The sequence below is a fragment of the Akebia trifoliata genome, chromosome 10 (assembly GCF_017979445.1).
Source record: "Akebia trifoliata isolate Shusen 1 chromosome 10, ASM1797944v1, whole genome shotgun sequence".
NCBI classification, from domain to species: Eukaryota; Viridiplantae; Streptophyta; class Magnoliopsida; order Ranunculales; family Lardizabalaceae; genus Akebia; species Akebia trifoliata.
In genome coordinates, this window is record NC_141384.1 from 2,860,987 (window position 1) to 2,873,459 (window position 12,473).

The 12,473-nt window shown below is 32.9% G+C and overlaps 1 protein-coding gene across 6 annotated transcripts; it reads left to right on the top strand.

Moving 5' to 3' along the window:
• Positions 1-2,204: 2,204 nt before the first annotated feature.
• LOC147392739 (putative protein phosphatase 2C 60) lies at positions 2,205-12,006 on the top strand. Of its 6 annotated transcripts, none has more exons than XM_086455394.1 (11): positions 2,206-2,358; positions 3,019-3,137; positions 3,954-4,017; positions 6,119-6,227; positions 7,001-7,154; positions 8,048-8,173; positions 8,579-8,702; positions 8,824-8,900; positions 9,526-9,578; positions 11,247-11,301; positions 11,579-12,006. In XM_086455394.1, the coding sequence occupies exons 2-11, from the start codon at positions 3,021-3,023 to the stop codon at positions 11,762-11,764; spliced, it is 1,065 nt and encodes a 354-aa protein (XP_086311520.1). In that variant the 5' UTR covers positions 2,206-2,358; positions 3,019-3,020; the 3' UTR covers positions 11,765-12,006. The 6 variants fall into 6 exon arrangements, with proteins under 6 accessions (XP_086311524.1, XP_086311520.1, XP_086311521.1 ...); XM_086455395.1 differs by having other exon boundaries at positions 2,251-2,381; XM_086455397.1 differs by having other exon boundaries at positions 2,342-2,387.
• Positions 12,007-12,473: the final 467 nt, after the last annotated feature.

The following is a 12,473-nucleotide window of genomic DNA, read 5'->3' on the forward strand; positions in this document are numbered from 1 at the left end:
AGATGTCTATTGAATATGTCATGTGGTTAAATCAGGTTATCATAACTCTTTATTTATTTAGAATTTTTATTTATTTTATATAAAAAAGAATTGTGATAATCTGACTATCCCATGAGACAAACTCAATCGATTATCCTGACATGACAAGTTCAGGAACTGTAGATTTGCGTTCCTTGGGATACACAATTGCACTTCTCCATCAAAAAGTGTATCTCAAGGGAATCATATTTCTTGAGAAGCATAGATTTACGATTATTAAATTTGTCATTTTAGATAATCGATTGAGTATGCCACGTGAGTAGTTAGTTTATCACGATTTTATAATATAAAAAAAAAATAGCCAACTTGTTCCTTGATTGATGTAGATATTTATTAATTTCATTCTATTTTGACTACATTGCCCGCTTCATGAATTATTCGCTCCATTCTGTGTGCTTGCCACTTGGTCCACTTGAGTTTTTTTTTTTATTATATTAGAATTGTTAAAATAATATATTATAATATTTTTTTAAATAAATAAATAAATTTCATTATTTTTTCTATAAAATAGACACACTTATACATCTACAAAAATTAGATCCCACCAAAACTTTAAGTTAAAGTATATTTGGGCCAACTCATATTGCACATATCTATCATCAGGGGTTAGTTGAGATGGTAAGGACGACTGAATTTGCTCATCAGATCACACTTTTGAATTTCTATGTCCCCCCACATAAAAGTGATTATATTTAATTGCTAGTGTTTAATACAGGCGGCCCGCCAAAGAAAAAAAAATATTGCACATTTCTTTTTGGCATTAAAGATTGATTTTGGGTCCATCTCTATTTGTTAAAAAATATTATAAGAATAACTCCAACAAAAAATAAATTAAAATAAAATTAATTGAGATGATTTAGACATAATCAAAGAAGGTCGATAATGACCCACATTTAAAAAAAATATCCAAGTTAAAAATCCTAAAAGATCGAGAGGACGATTCCGAAGAATGTGGATGGAGATTGTGAAAACTATTCACTTAATTTATATAATAAATTATTAGACTTAAATTTATAACATAGTGGAACGAATGATCATGATCTGTTTAGTGAATCCAAATATCTAAGATAAGGATTTATTATAATAATAAAAAAATTCATAAATTTATAAAATTTCACATAATGAAATTTGTGAATTTTATAGTGTTTTATGGATGATAAAATTTTGTATTATAAAAACTAAAAAAAAAAAAAAATCAAAGGTGGACATAACTTATTAATAGTTTACCATCAAAGACAATTAACCATCCACAAAAAATTTCATTGATTTGTAGATAATTATGTAGATTAATATTAATTAAATAAATTAAAATTTTTAAAAGAGTGAGATGGAAATTAGAAAGAGAAGATATAAACACAATTGAATTATTAGAAGATATAAATGGACTTGAGATGATGACCCCATAACAATGTATAGATAGTACTTGATCGTAAGAACTTCACTTAAACGTTACTATTTGTCATCAAATGACGAAATTACCCAACTTAAAAAAAAAAAATTCCTTATGTGCCAAAAAGAGATTTGCAAAAAAAGACTTGAATTGGGCGACAACTGTTACTACTTTACCACCACTTGCCAAGTCAAGTCAACAAATCATTGAGTCAACTTGGTTGAGTCACCTAAACATACAATTAGAAACACTAGTGAGTTAAATAATTATATTTAATATTATTTTAAATAAAAATTAATTGTACTTATTATTTGTTTTAAAGGATTGAGATCGAGAGTCGATAGATTTCTCTTTAATTCATCCACTCCTCTCAGATCCTCGAAACACATAACAACTATCTAAGGGTTGGTGAGATGGCCAAGCCTGTGTCTCAGAAACTATACATGCTTCGAGGATTAGTTGGGTTTTTTACGAGTCAAATGCCTCGATTTCAAAATATAGAAAAGTTTATTTGACTCATCTGAGTCAACTCGCGAGTTGTTGGCTTTACACTTGGCAGTGTGTCAACTGAAAGGCTTCGTTATCCAAATAACTAAAAATAAGGAGTCGTGTTGGATGACATTGGGATATACTGCGATTCTTACATTTCAGACTTGGTCTGCTTACATAACCGTAGATGTTTTTTATCGATATACGAGCAAAAAGCATCTACGGTTATGTGTGCACCTCAACGTCAGAAATGTAAGAATCGCAGTAACTCCAATGTCACCAGATTAGTGAAAAAAATAAAAAATTCTGTAATCTGTTATTTAATTATTTTTTTGAAAAGGAGACGAAACTACTCTTCCTTTGACCTATTTGAGATATTTCAGAATTTGAGATGGCTTGAAAGTAGTCTCAGAGAAAGACCCACGAAATTCCTCTCTCAAGTTCTCTCTTTCTCTCTCTGGGGGTGTGTGTGTGTGTGTTTCTGGGTTTTTTTTTTAATAGTTGAATGTGTAAACCCAACGTCTGTAATCATCGATTGCTTGTTTTTTTCTTGAAAAAAAATTCAATTTCAATTCTACCCACTTTGAATTTCTTTCTCTCGAGTGTAATTATCCGAATTGTACGGACGTTTGACTTGCTTGCTTGTGAGGACATCTGAAACCCCTATGAACCTTGTTTGTTTGTGTGTGTGTTTCTATAATTTTAGGGTTATAGTAAACTATGTTCTTGTTCTTAATTTTCTACCAATTTTGATAATTTGTTTCTTTAAATGTTGATTCTTTCTTAGATCGGTAGTTTCTGATTTGGGTTTGATCTCATGTACTTAATCTTTTTTGATTTGTACTTTAAATATCTGAATTTGGGGTGGTGTTTTATTTTATTTCTTTTTAAATTTGGTAAAAAGTTAGATTTTATTTGATAAAAAGCATATTTAAAGAGTTAGAATACCCAATTTAAATCCGAATATTCTGGTGGTGCATAGGGGAATCAGATTTCAGATTTAATATTCTTTTTTTTTTTTTTTTTTTTTAAGTTTTATTTATTAATTTGAAGGTTTCATTAAGTAATTATGGTTATTGATGGATTTCGATTGATTGTAGAAATGGGGATATATCTTAGCACCCCAAAAACCGAAAAGTTCTCTGAAGATGATGAGAATTGCAGAGTAAGGTATGGTTTGTCTTCCATGCAAGGGTGGCGTGCGACAATGGAAGATGCTGTGAGTACTTGTAATTACCTTACATTTTTGTACTTCAACTAAATTAATTGTTTGTTCTTCGCAAGCTTTATGAATCGATAGGATTGGATGTCCAGAAAATGATTGTGAATTTAATGCTTTCTGTTTACGTAGAATGATCTTGGGACCTTTTGATAGTTTTGGACTAATGGATGCTTAGGGTTTGCTTACCTGGTTGTAGGAGGAATCTTTAGTGATTTGATATTGAGCTAATAGAAAGAAGTTGGAATTTTTGGGGAATTTTAAATATTGTTTTTGTTGGGATTATGGAATTCTCAATGATGGTCTTACTGATCACACATACACAAAAAAAAATCTCATTTTTTTAGTGTCTCTTCATTATAGTACCATTGTTTTCATATTTTTCTCTTTTCTTTGAATATAATTTCTTCCATTGATATAAATTCCATCTTCTTCAGATGGAATTATGGGGCTCTAAACTCAGATGATTTTTTAAGCAGTACTTGTTGGTATAGCAGTATATTTGTAATTTGCGTTGTCTATTATTTATCAAAAAAAAAAGGGCTCAGACCCATAGCTCAATTGGTTTGACACATTGTAAAGTAACTTTGAGGTCTTGGGTTCAAGTCCAGCTTGAACATCAAAAAAATAAAATAAAAATTGCATTGTTTAGTTTTCCACTTCATCCCATGATCAATGATTGTTGATGTTCAACGTGTCATAGATTTGAGTAATGAATTGTCATAGTATTGGTTTATCATTATATATTAACGATACCACTATAGCATATTATAACATTTTTTTTAATCATTGGCCATTATATTGTGTGTTCTGTAGCATGCAGCATACCCTGATCTGGACAATTCCACATCTTTCTTTGGTGTTTATGATGGCCATGGAGGTAAGTGTTGGCATGTTGGTCCTTTTTATGGTTATATCTAGTGACATTAGATTGGGTGTGATCTCTCCTTATAGAAGTCATAAAATAAAATAAAAAACACTCAAGCTTGTAATGGTGGACATGCTTTGACATGGGGATATGGATCAATACAAGGCTGAGTATATTATTTTCTTGAGCGATGGCATCTGTTTATTACTAAAATTGCTGCTCTGTATATTGGTGGTTTGTCATGGGAACCTTGCATTTCCTATCACAAACATGGTAATTAAATTTTTTTGTACTGTCATTATTTTTGCAAGGCTTGCATGTGAGTGTGTCAAGCGGCAATCAAATTGTTCAAAATAATTACTTGGGGTATTTTTCATTGCACGGAAAATTAAGAGGAAATTGAAATTCTGTGGAGAATGACAATTTTCCAGTGTTTGATGCGTCAAAAAATCTAAATTTGCGTGGAAAATGATTTGCTAGCATATGACAAATCAAACAAAATCAATATTTATTTTATAAACAACGTTAAATGAAATATAAAAAAACTCACAAAAAAAAAAAATCAAACAAAATCATAATTTTATTTATAAAATAAATATTAAAATTATTAAAAAATAGTTATTTTTTATCAACAAATTTTTTTTAATCTAAATCAATCCGGTTTTTTTTTTTGTATGTTTCTAATTGAATGAAAATTATATCAATATTTGTCTTATAAAAAAAGAAAATCGTAAGTCAAAGTTGGGGTACCAAAGAAACTATCTCATTATTTGCTAAATTTGATCTTTTTATTTTTTATTTTTATTTTTTATGATTATATGAACCTAATCATAATTGTAAACAACTACTAAAATTGTTTGAATGCGTGTTCTAATGTTGAGATTATACTTTGAGCCAAACCTTTGTAATGTTTGAAGAATGTGTTTTAATCTTTAATTGGGGTGGAATAATTAAAATGTAAGGTGCCAATAGTAGCTCTCTAAAAAAATTTAGGGTGCCAATAGTAGTTATCTAATAATTTAAGAAATTGGATGTAATAATTCAAATCTTTCCCACGAAATGATTTTATCATTATTTTTATATAATTATCACAAAATTCAAATTAAAATAATATTTTCTGATGGTTTTATATGCAATTCAAACAACAAAAATAATTTTCCACAAAATTTTCCATGTGTCTAAACGGTAGAAAAGGATTTGCCTTGAAAATCATTTGCCAACTAATATTTTCTCTGCAATCAAACACACCCTTAATAGAAAATCATATGCATCCGTTTATAGGTGTGGAAGTGGAATACATGTGTATCGAATAATTCATAGTGTGTACTTGTTTCTAGATATTTATTCTGTAATGCATCTCGCAATGGCATTACTGTTTCCCAAATTCACTGCATTCCTCCCATTCTTTTAGAGCCTTGACCTCCACCACAGCATCCCTTATTACTGTTTCCATAATTGGTCTTTGTTATACATGCCCAAACTGTCAAACTGTCAGTCAGACTGTATTGTGCCAATACACTGACCCCAACCTATACAGAAATTCATCTCAAAACATAAATACATATTTGCTCATAGATTAACCTTCCTCCATATTGTATGCTTATATTGTTACAGAGATGTATGTTTAGAATAATTTAGTTTATATAAGCATGTAATATTGGAATAAATGTAATTATATTGACCGAGATCCATAAAAATCATGTGAAATAATTAACCAATACATTTAGAAGACCATATCGCCATTGTTTATTACATGAGTACAACCGTAGAAGCTATAAGTGGGAGTGCAAGAGTGGGAGCCCTCAAGGAGGAACACTTAGTGTCGATAGGTCCAGAAAAGTGGGGATCAATGCTTAAAATTACAACGGAAGACATTACTGCTTGCAAGACTTTGGTGTCATACATTACTACATGATGTGGTTTATACTTTGAAACAAGATAGCAATGACCCAAACATTATCCAGGTGTATATCTCCTGTTATGAACCTTGTGTCCTTTTGAGTAGTTCTAAAATTTAAGACTTTTTATATACTTGTCTTCTGAAAATCAAATATTTCTTTTTATAATATAGTAATATCTAGGACAATACTTACCAAAATCAGTTGATTTGCAGGTAAAGTAGTTGCAAAGTTCTGTTCAAAATACCTTCACCAACAGGTGCTGAAGAACAACACATCCTCAGCTGGAGATTTAGGCACTTCTGTTCAGAAAGCTTTTTTCAGGTTTCTTCATTCATTTTTAGTTCCATTTGTTCTGATGGAGATGGTGTGCCCTACTTGGTTTTTTTTTTTTTTTTTTTGGGGGGGGGGGGGGGGGGATTTTTGTCTTTAAAGTCTTATCGGCATTCAAAACTTAGCAGAAACTAGGGTTGTGAGTGTGTGACTTGGTTTGGTCTGTGGCTAAATTGGAACTGAACCAACATAGGTCAGTTCCACTAAATAAGAACCAAAATGCCAATAGAACCGAACCAAACTAAGGTTGATTTGGTTCGGTTCTATGTGTTGCCAATATCCTATAAACCTAGTTGGAATCAACATATTTTTAATGAAAAAAAATAAACATAAAATTTCATATAATACATTATTAATCTATTCATAAAAAAAATCTTTAATTTATCCATAAAAAAGTCATTAATCTATGTCCTAACTACTATACTAATTCATAATAAATAAATTTATTTATTATATAAGGGTTCAGTTCTATACAAGTCTTGAACTGAGAACCAAGCCAAATTGATCAGTTCTCCATTTTCTTAACCCAGAACTGAACCATAACTTGTTCCAAACCAGCCCAAAGCTATCGGTTTGGTTCAGTTATCTGTTTGAACCAGACCAAGTTGCACCCCCAGCAAAAACTTGTTCACTCTGGGAACACTTGCCAAAACTGGCCAAGAAGATATTAATGGGAACTCATTACTCTGATGACACATTAGTATCTGGTTTATTTTTTGTGCTTCCAACTATTTGTAAAGTGTAGTGCTGTTTATATTGAGCAGAATGGATGAGATGATGCGTGGGCAAAGAGGGTGGCGAGAATTAGCTGTATTAGGAGATAAAATAAACAAGTTTACTGGCATGATAGAAGGGTTTATATGGTCTCCAAGGGGTGGTGAAGCTAATTACCAAGCTGATGATTGGGCTTTTGAGGAGGTGCTAATTCAAACAGAAAATAAAATTTCTTAGTTATTTTTATTATTGCTGATAGAGTCTTGTCAACTCAAACTGCTTCTTTCCTGCATACTTTGACATTACTATTAATGAGTGTTGTCGGAAAACTAGTCCATTACATGGGGGGGAAATTTTCAAACCATAGATGGACCAACAAAGTTATGCTTTATGAACAATTTTATTGGCAAATTAAATATTTATTGCTCAAAAATGCACAAATTTTCCACACGAATGGATGGGTGCTTCAACTTCTTTCCACCCTTATCTCTTCTTCTTTATGTCTTTTTTCCCTGCAATTTTTTTATAGTAATGAATATGTACATAAAGAAGAATGGGGTGAACCCCAAACAACCAAATACGCTAGTTAAAGAAAGAGCTGAAGTGAGGCAGCCACCTTAGCTAGTAGAATCAAATGATTTCGGACTAGTTTTGGATTCTCACCTTGGTTGGACTTTCTAAAAAAACTGTGAAGAAAGAATGCATCGAAGATTATGTTCTTGGGGGCCCATCAAGGATTTGTCCACTTTGGACAAAGCTGCTTGGCATGAGAAATTATGGAAGACACTTCAATCTTGATACGACAACTTTAGCTAGAATATTACGAGTACTTCCCACCAAGATTATGCGCTGGAAACTTCCCGCTATATTTTTTCTTCAGAATCTCAGTATAAATACAACATTCTTATATAAAGGTCCTAGCTTACTAAGTTGGTTTAAAGTCCATGACTGTTGATACCACGACTTGGTTTCAAAAACCTAATTACTAACCACTAATCTAGCTTGCCTAGCAAAAAAACATTTAACCTTCTCATATAAGATGCATCCTATGTTGCATTTAGCATGTAATAATTCTTTATTCATATTTTCTAAAACAGGGCCCCCACTCTGATTTCTCTGGGCCAACATCTGGATGCACAGCCTGTGTTGCAGTCATTCGAAACAACCAACTTGTTGTTGCAAATGCTGGTGATTCTCGTTGTGTGATATCTAGGAAGGGTCAGGTAAGTTCTTAACAAGACCATCTTATACATATTCAATTGGTAGATTGTGCAAAAGTGAAGTCTTTTGGTGACCCTGTGTTACCATTCACTTGCCTGCCTATGATTATCCTAAAATCAAAGAAATGGACCTATCCTAAAGTTTCTTGCTATCCATTGTAGATTGGATTTTGTTAGACCATCAAACCACTTTTCTCTTAGTGGTCTAAAGTTTGCTATTGAACATATGGTTAGGGTAGTTGATCATTGTGATCGATGGTAGTTGACCATCGATCCACTGATATAGTATGTATCACAGTCATGCATATTCAGGCCATGCCATAGCATCAAGGACACAACTTTTGCATTGGTCACCGAAACATTAAAGGGTATGAATGTGTGGTGCTTAATGAGCCATTTCTTATGCAGGCATACAACTTGTCAAGAGATCACAAGCCTGAACTTGAAATTGAAAAAGAACGGATCCTGAAAGCTGGCGGTTTTATCCATGCTGGGCGTGTAAATGGAAGCTTGAACTTATCAAGAGCAATTGGTACTCACTGGATTGCATATGAATTGTGTATTGACGTCAACTGATTCTTTTATGATTTAAAAGAGAAGAATTTTTTTCTTATTGCATATTTGTTTCAAACCTTCATTTCTATTGATTGCAGGAGACATGGAATTCAAACAGAACAAATTCTTGTCTGCTGAAAAGCAAATTGTCACTGCTAATCCAGACATAAACACTGTATGTATAATGTGCTCTTTTTGCATTATGTACTTTGTGCCGTTTAACAGGTCAAAATCAGTTTGAGTATATCATCATAAGATATCCAATCTACTGCCTGTTCAACTTTCCACACGAAAAAAAAAAAAAACTATGTTTATCATCTTGCTCCGCATCCCAAACGCTGATGTTCCCGCATGAATATTATTTCACCATCTAACTCTCAAGTCATCCATATCTTTAGTCAAGTCAAAATCTATGTTGAATGGTTAAATGGTATTCATGTTCCCGGCCCAAATATTTGGGATAAGGCATATATAATAACAACGATGATTATGACAAAAGAAATCTATTTCCTGATCACCCAGAGAAATGTGATAGATTGGATAGTTACCATAAATATGATTGCCGATCTAGGAGATCTTTCAAGTATGGTCCATTGAAATGTAGGTCCCAAACACCCCATGTATACTCACCCCCCTCTCATGTGTTCCATGTATAAAGTACAGGAGGGTTTATGAGAGGAATCTTCTCAAGAATACCCTGGACTTCCTTTATTAATAAGACCCTCCTTTTGTCAAAGAAAAATTTGTAAAACTGTGAGTTTGCATGCATTCTTATCATATGTTTGATTATTTGTAATTAGGTTGAACTTTGTGATGATGATGATTTTATTGTGCTGGCATGTGATGGTATTTGGTAAGTCTCTCGTGTTTTTTTTTTGGTTTTTAAGATTATTTGAACTAATAATTTTACAATTTGAATGAATTCAGGTTTCTTTTTCTTTTCTTGTGTTTTTTGCTAATCAATGAAGCCAGGTTTCTTTTTTAAGTGTGTGCACCCAACTCTTCATGAATTACATTTGAAATCTGAATATGTTTTTCTCACAGAAAACATACAAACTGTCCTAACATGTGTTAGTCTAATCAAGATACAAAAAATCTTCCTAAATCTATTTGGAGTTTGAATCTGAAGGGTTGCTGGCTTGCCTGAAGTTCACATGGTGGTGAAGAAACTAAATCTTAGAGGAGATTGCATTACAGGATATGTCGATTTGGTGAGATGAAACCATATGGCAACGAGTATCTCACGTTAAAAATAGAGCTTCTATTGGCATCTCAACTTTTGCTTATTACACCCCAATCACTTAAATTATGTATCCTATCCCAAATAAAGATCAAAATATACCCTTTAAAATGAGAATTGATATTTTCAAACAATTTTTTTCTCATAGCACACCAATAGAAATTGCACAAGATGAAAAAGCTACGGAATGCCACTACCTGCACCCATCAAAGAGCATATCTTATATTGAAAAGTCATAAATCAAGAATGAATTTTGATTAAATATTCTGTCAGTATTAAATTTTCTTTCTCTAAGTAAGTTCATATACATACAACATAACCAAAACAAGAAATTCACATAAAACATGTGATTATCAAGACAAAGGGTTCACATCAATTATAATTAAATATGATTCAATCAAGATTTCCAGAGAGTTTTAATTTAATGTTCTTGGGTACCAAAGATAGGAAAAATATTGAGACCTAATGTTCTCTCCTAAAATGAGATTATGGCTATTCTCACGCTATTCACTTATTGGTTTTATTCTCAATTAGGGTGCAATAAGTAAAAAATGGGGTCCCGATAGAAGTTCTATAAAAATAACACTGTAATCGAGGACCTGCAACCTCAGCAGTGGGCCTTAAATTTTATACCCAGATAATTATTTTATGTTAGTGTGATCTAAGAGAGAGAGTGGAGTACAAGTTCTCTTATAATTTGATTTATAAATCAGCAGATGAATGAAGTCGCTTTTCATCATTTATCTTTGTTTCCTTTATCATCTGTTCCCTCCTTGGTGAACTTTGTCCCAACTCCATTCACAATACTGTTCAATCTTCTCTCTGGTGTTGATGAGGCACCTCGGCTGCAGTCTCCATTGACACCTCGTCTATTGGTTTTGCAAAGCACTTCATGTATGTGCTTTGTCAGAATATATCAAGGTTTTTTTCAGCATCAAAATTAAACTGAACCAATAGTATTTTTTTAGCGCGACAGATTTTTACACTGCTGCCAACCTGACACAACCATCCTTTATCTGGGCTTGAGATTGGCAATGTAGTGTGAAGAAAACACTACACATTTAGAATTAGTGTGAAAAAAAGAACAAAATGCTAGAAAATAATTTTCTTGTATCCGTTAATGTTTTTTCACCTTTTTTTTTCCTTAAAATGTTGCCCCCTCGTATCAGTAACAATGTGTCAAATGTTTTTTTTTGTTTGCATGGATGGTTATCTAACTAGGACTTGGATATCTTATTGTATTTTCTGGTGATTGGTGAGACCTTCTACTGTTGTTGCCAGGGATTGCATGTCAAGCCAGCAACTGGTAGATTTTGTTCGTGAACAGTTGATTTCTGTAAGTGGGCTAGCTTTCTTTTTGAACTTAAAACATTTGATCAATATATCATGTGTGTTGCATTTGGACTACCTCGTGTAGACACAAATGTAGCCGATGGTCCGAAAAAGGTCCATGCAATTGGATTGATAGGATCATTGATCAATATGAACTTTTGATAATGATGGTGGTTCTCTTATTCAAGAATCTGGATTGATGCACGGCACAGGTGACTAACATGTACTCGAAGGTATAAAAAGTACACATTGTCTACTGATAAATACATGAAACTATGCAGGAAACCAAGCTCTCAGTGATATGTGAAAGGGTACTTGATAGGTGTTTGGCACCATCAACAGCCGGTGGCGAGGGATGTGACAATATGACCATGATCTTGGTGCAGTTCAAGAAACCCATTGAGTCTTGTTCAGCCTCAGAGCAGCAGTCATCACAATCTGAACTAGTGGACGCCGAGTCAAAGTAATTTTAGTGGTCATTATGTACCAATCACACAGGTCGGTCATATGGAGGAGTACACGAATCTTGTGTCCACATTTCACATTTAGAAAGTAAAAAAAAACTTGGATGCTCACATCTGTAAATGTAGATGATTTAGTATGAAAGAGAAGATCGGCATTTTAGAATGTTTGCTTTTTTTCTTTCCTTTTTTATGTTTGTGCCTGAATTTGACTTACTCAACTTACAATAAAATTATTTTGGGATAAATTGTTGTACAGATTACTTGATGCTTTTAAGTCTTGACTTCTAAACAATGTGGTTGCTCAAGCAAATGACTTGGTTTTGTTCTCAGATGGAATGCTTCAAAAGTTTTTATAACTTAAAACTGTTACAACAGTGAACTTGATTCAATCCCCACGCCCATCAGGCCGGCTTCCTTTGGGTATGAGCCCTGTATTGATTACTTATAGGCCGGTCTGTATGTTTCTTTGGTCATCTGCTTCACTCCTCTAATAGTCGAAGGAGCTCCCTTTTATGTTTGTGTTTGTTCAAGAGCAGAGCTAGTAAGAAGACATTGGGAGCAATTGCCCCGCTCAACTTTTTTGGGCATTTTAGATACCCTTGAATTTATGCTTAAATTTCAGAGCTCAAGGTTTTGATGAGTCTTTACACACGTATCCGAGAGGAATGAAGTTCAAAAACCCTAAGATAGAAAATCCTAAGATAGAAAATGT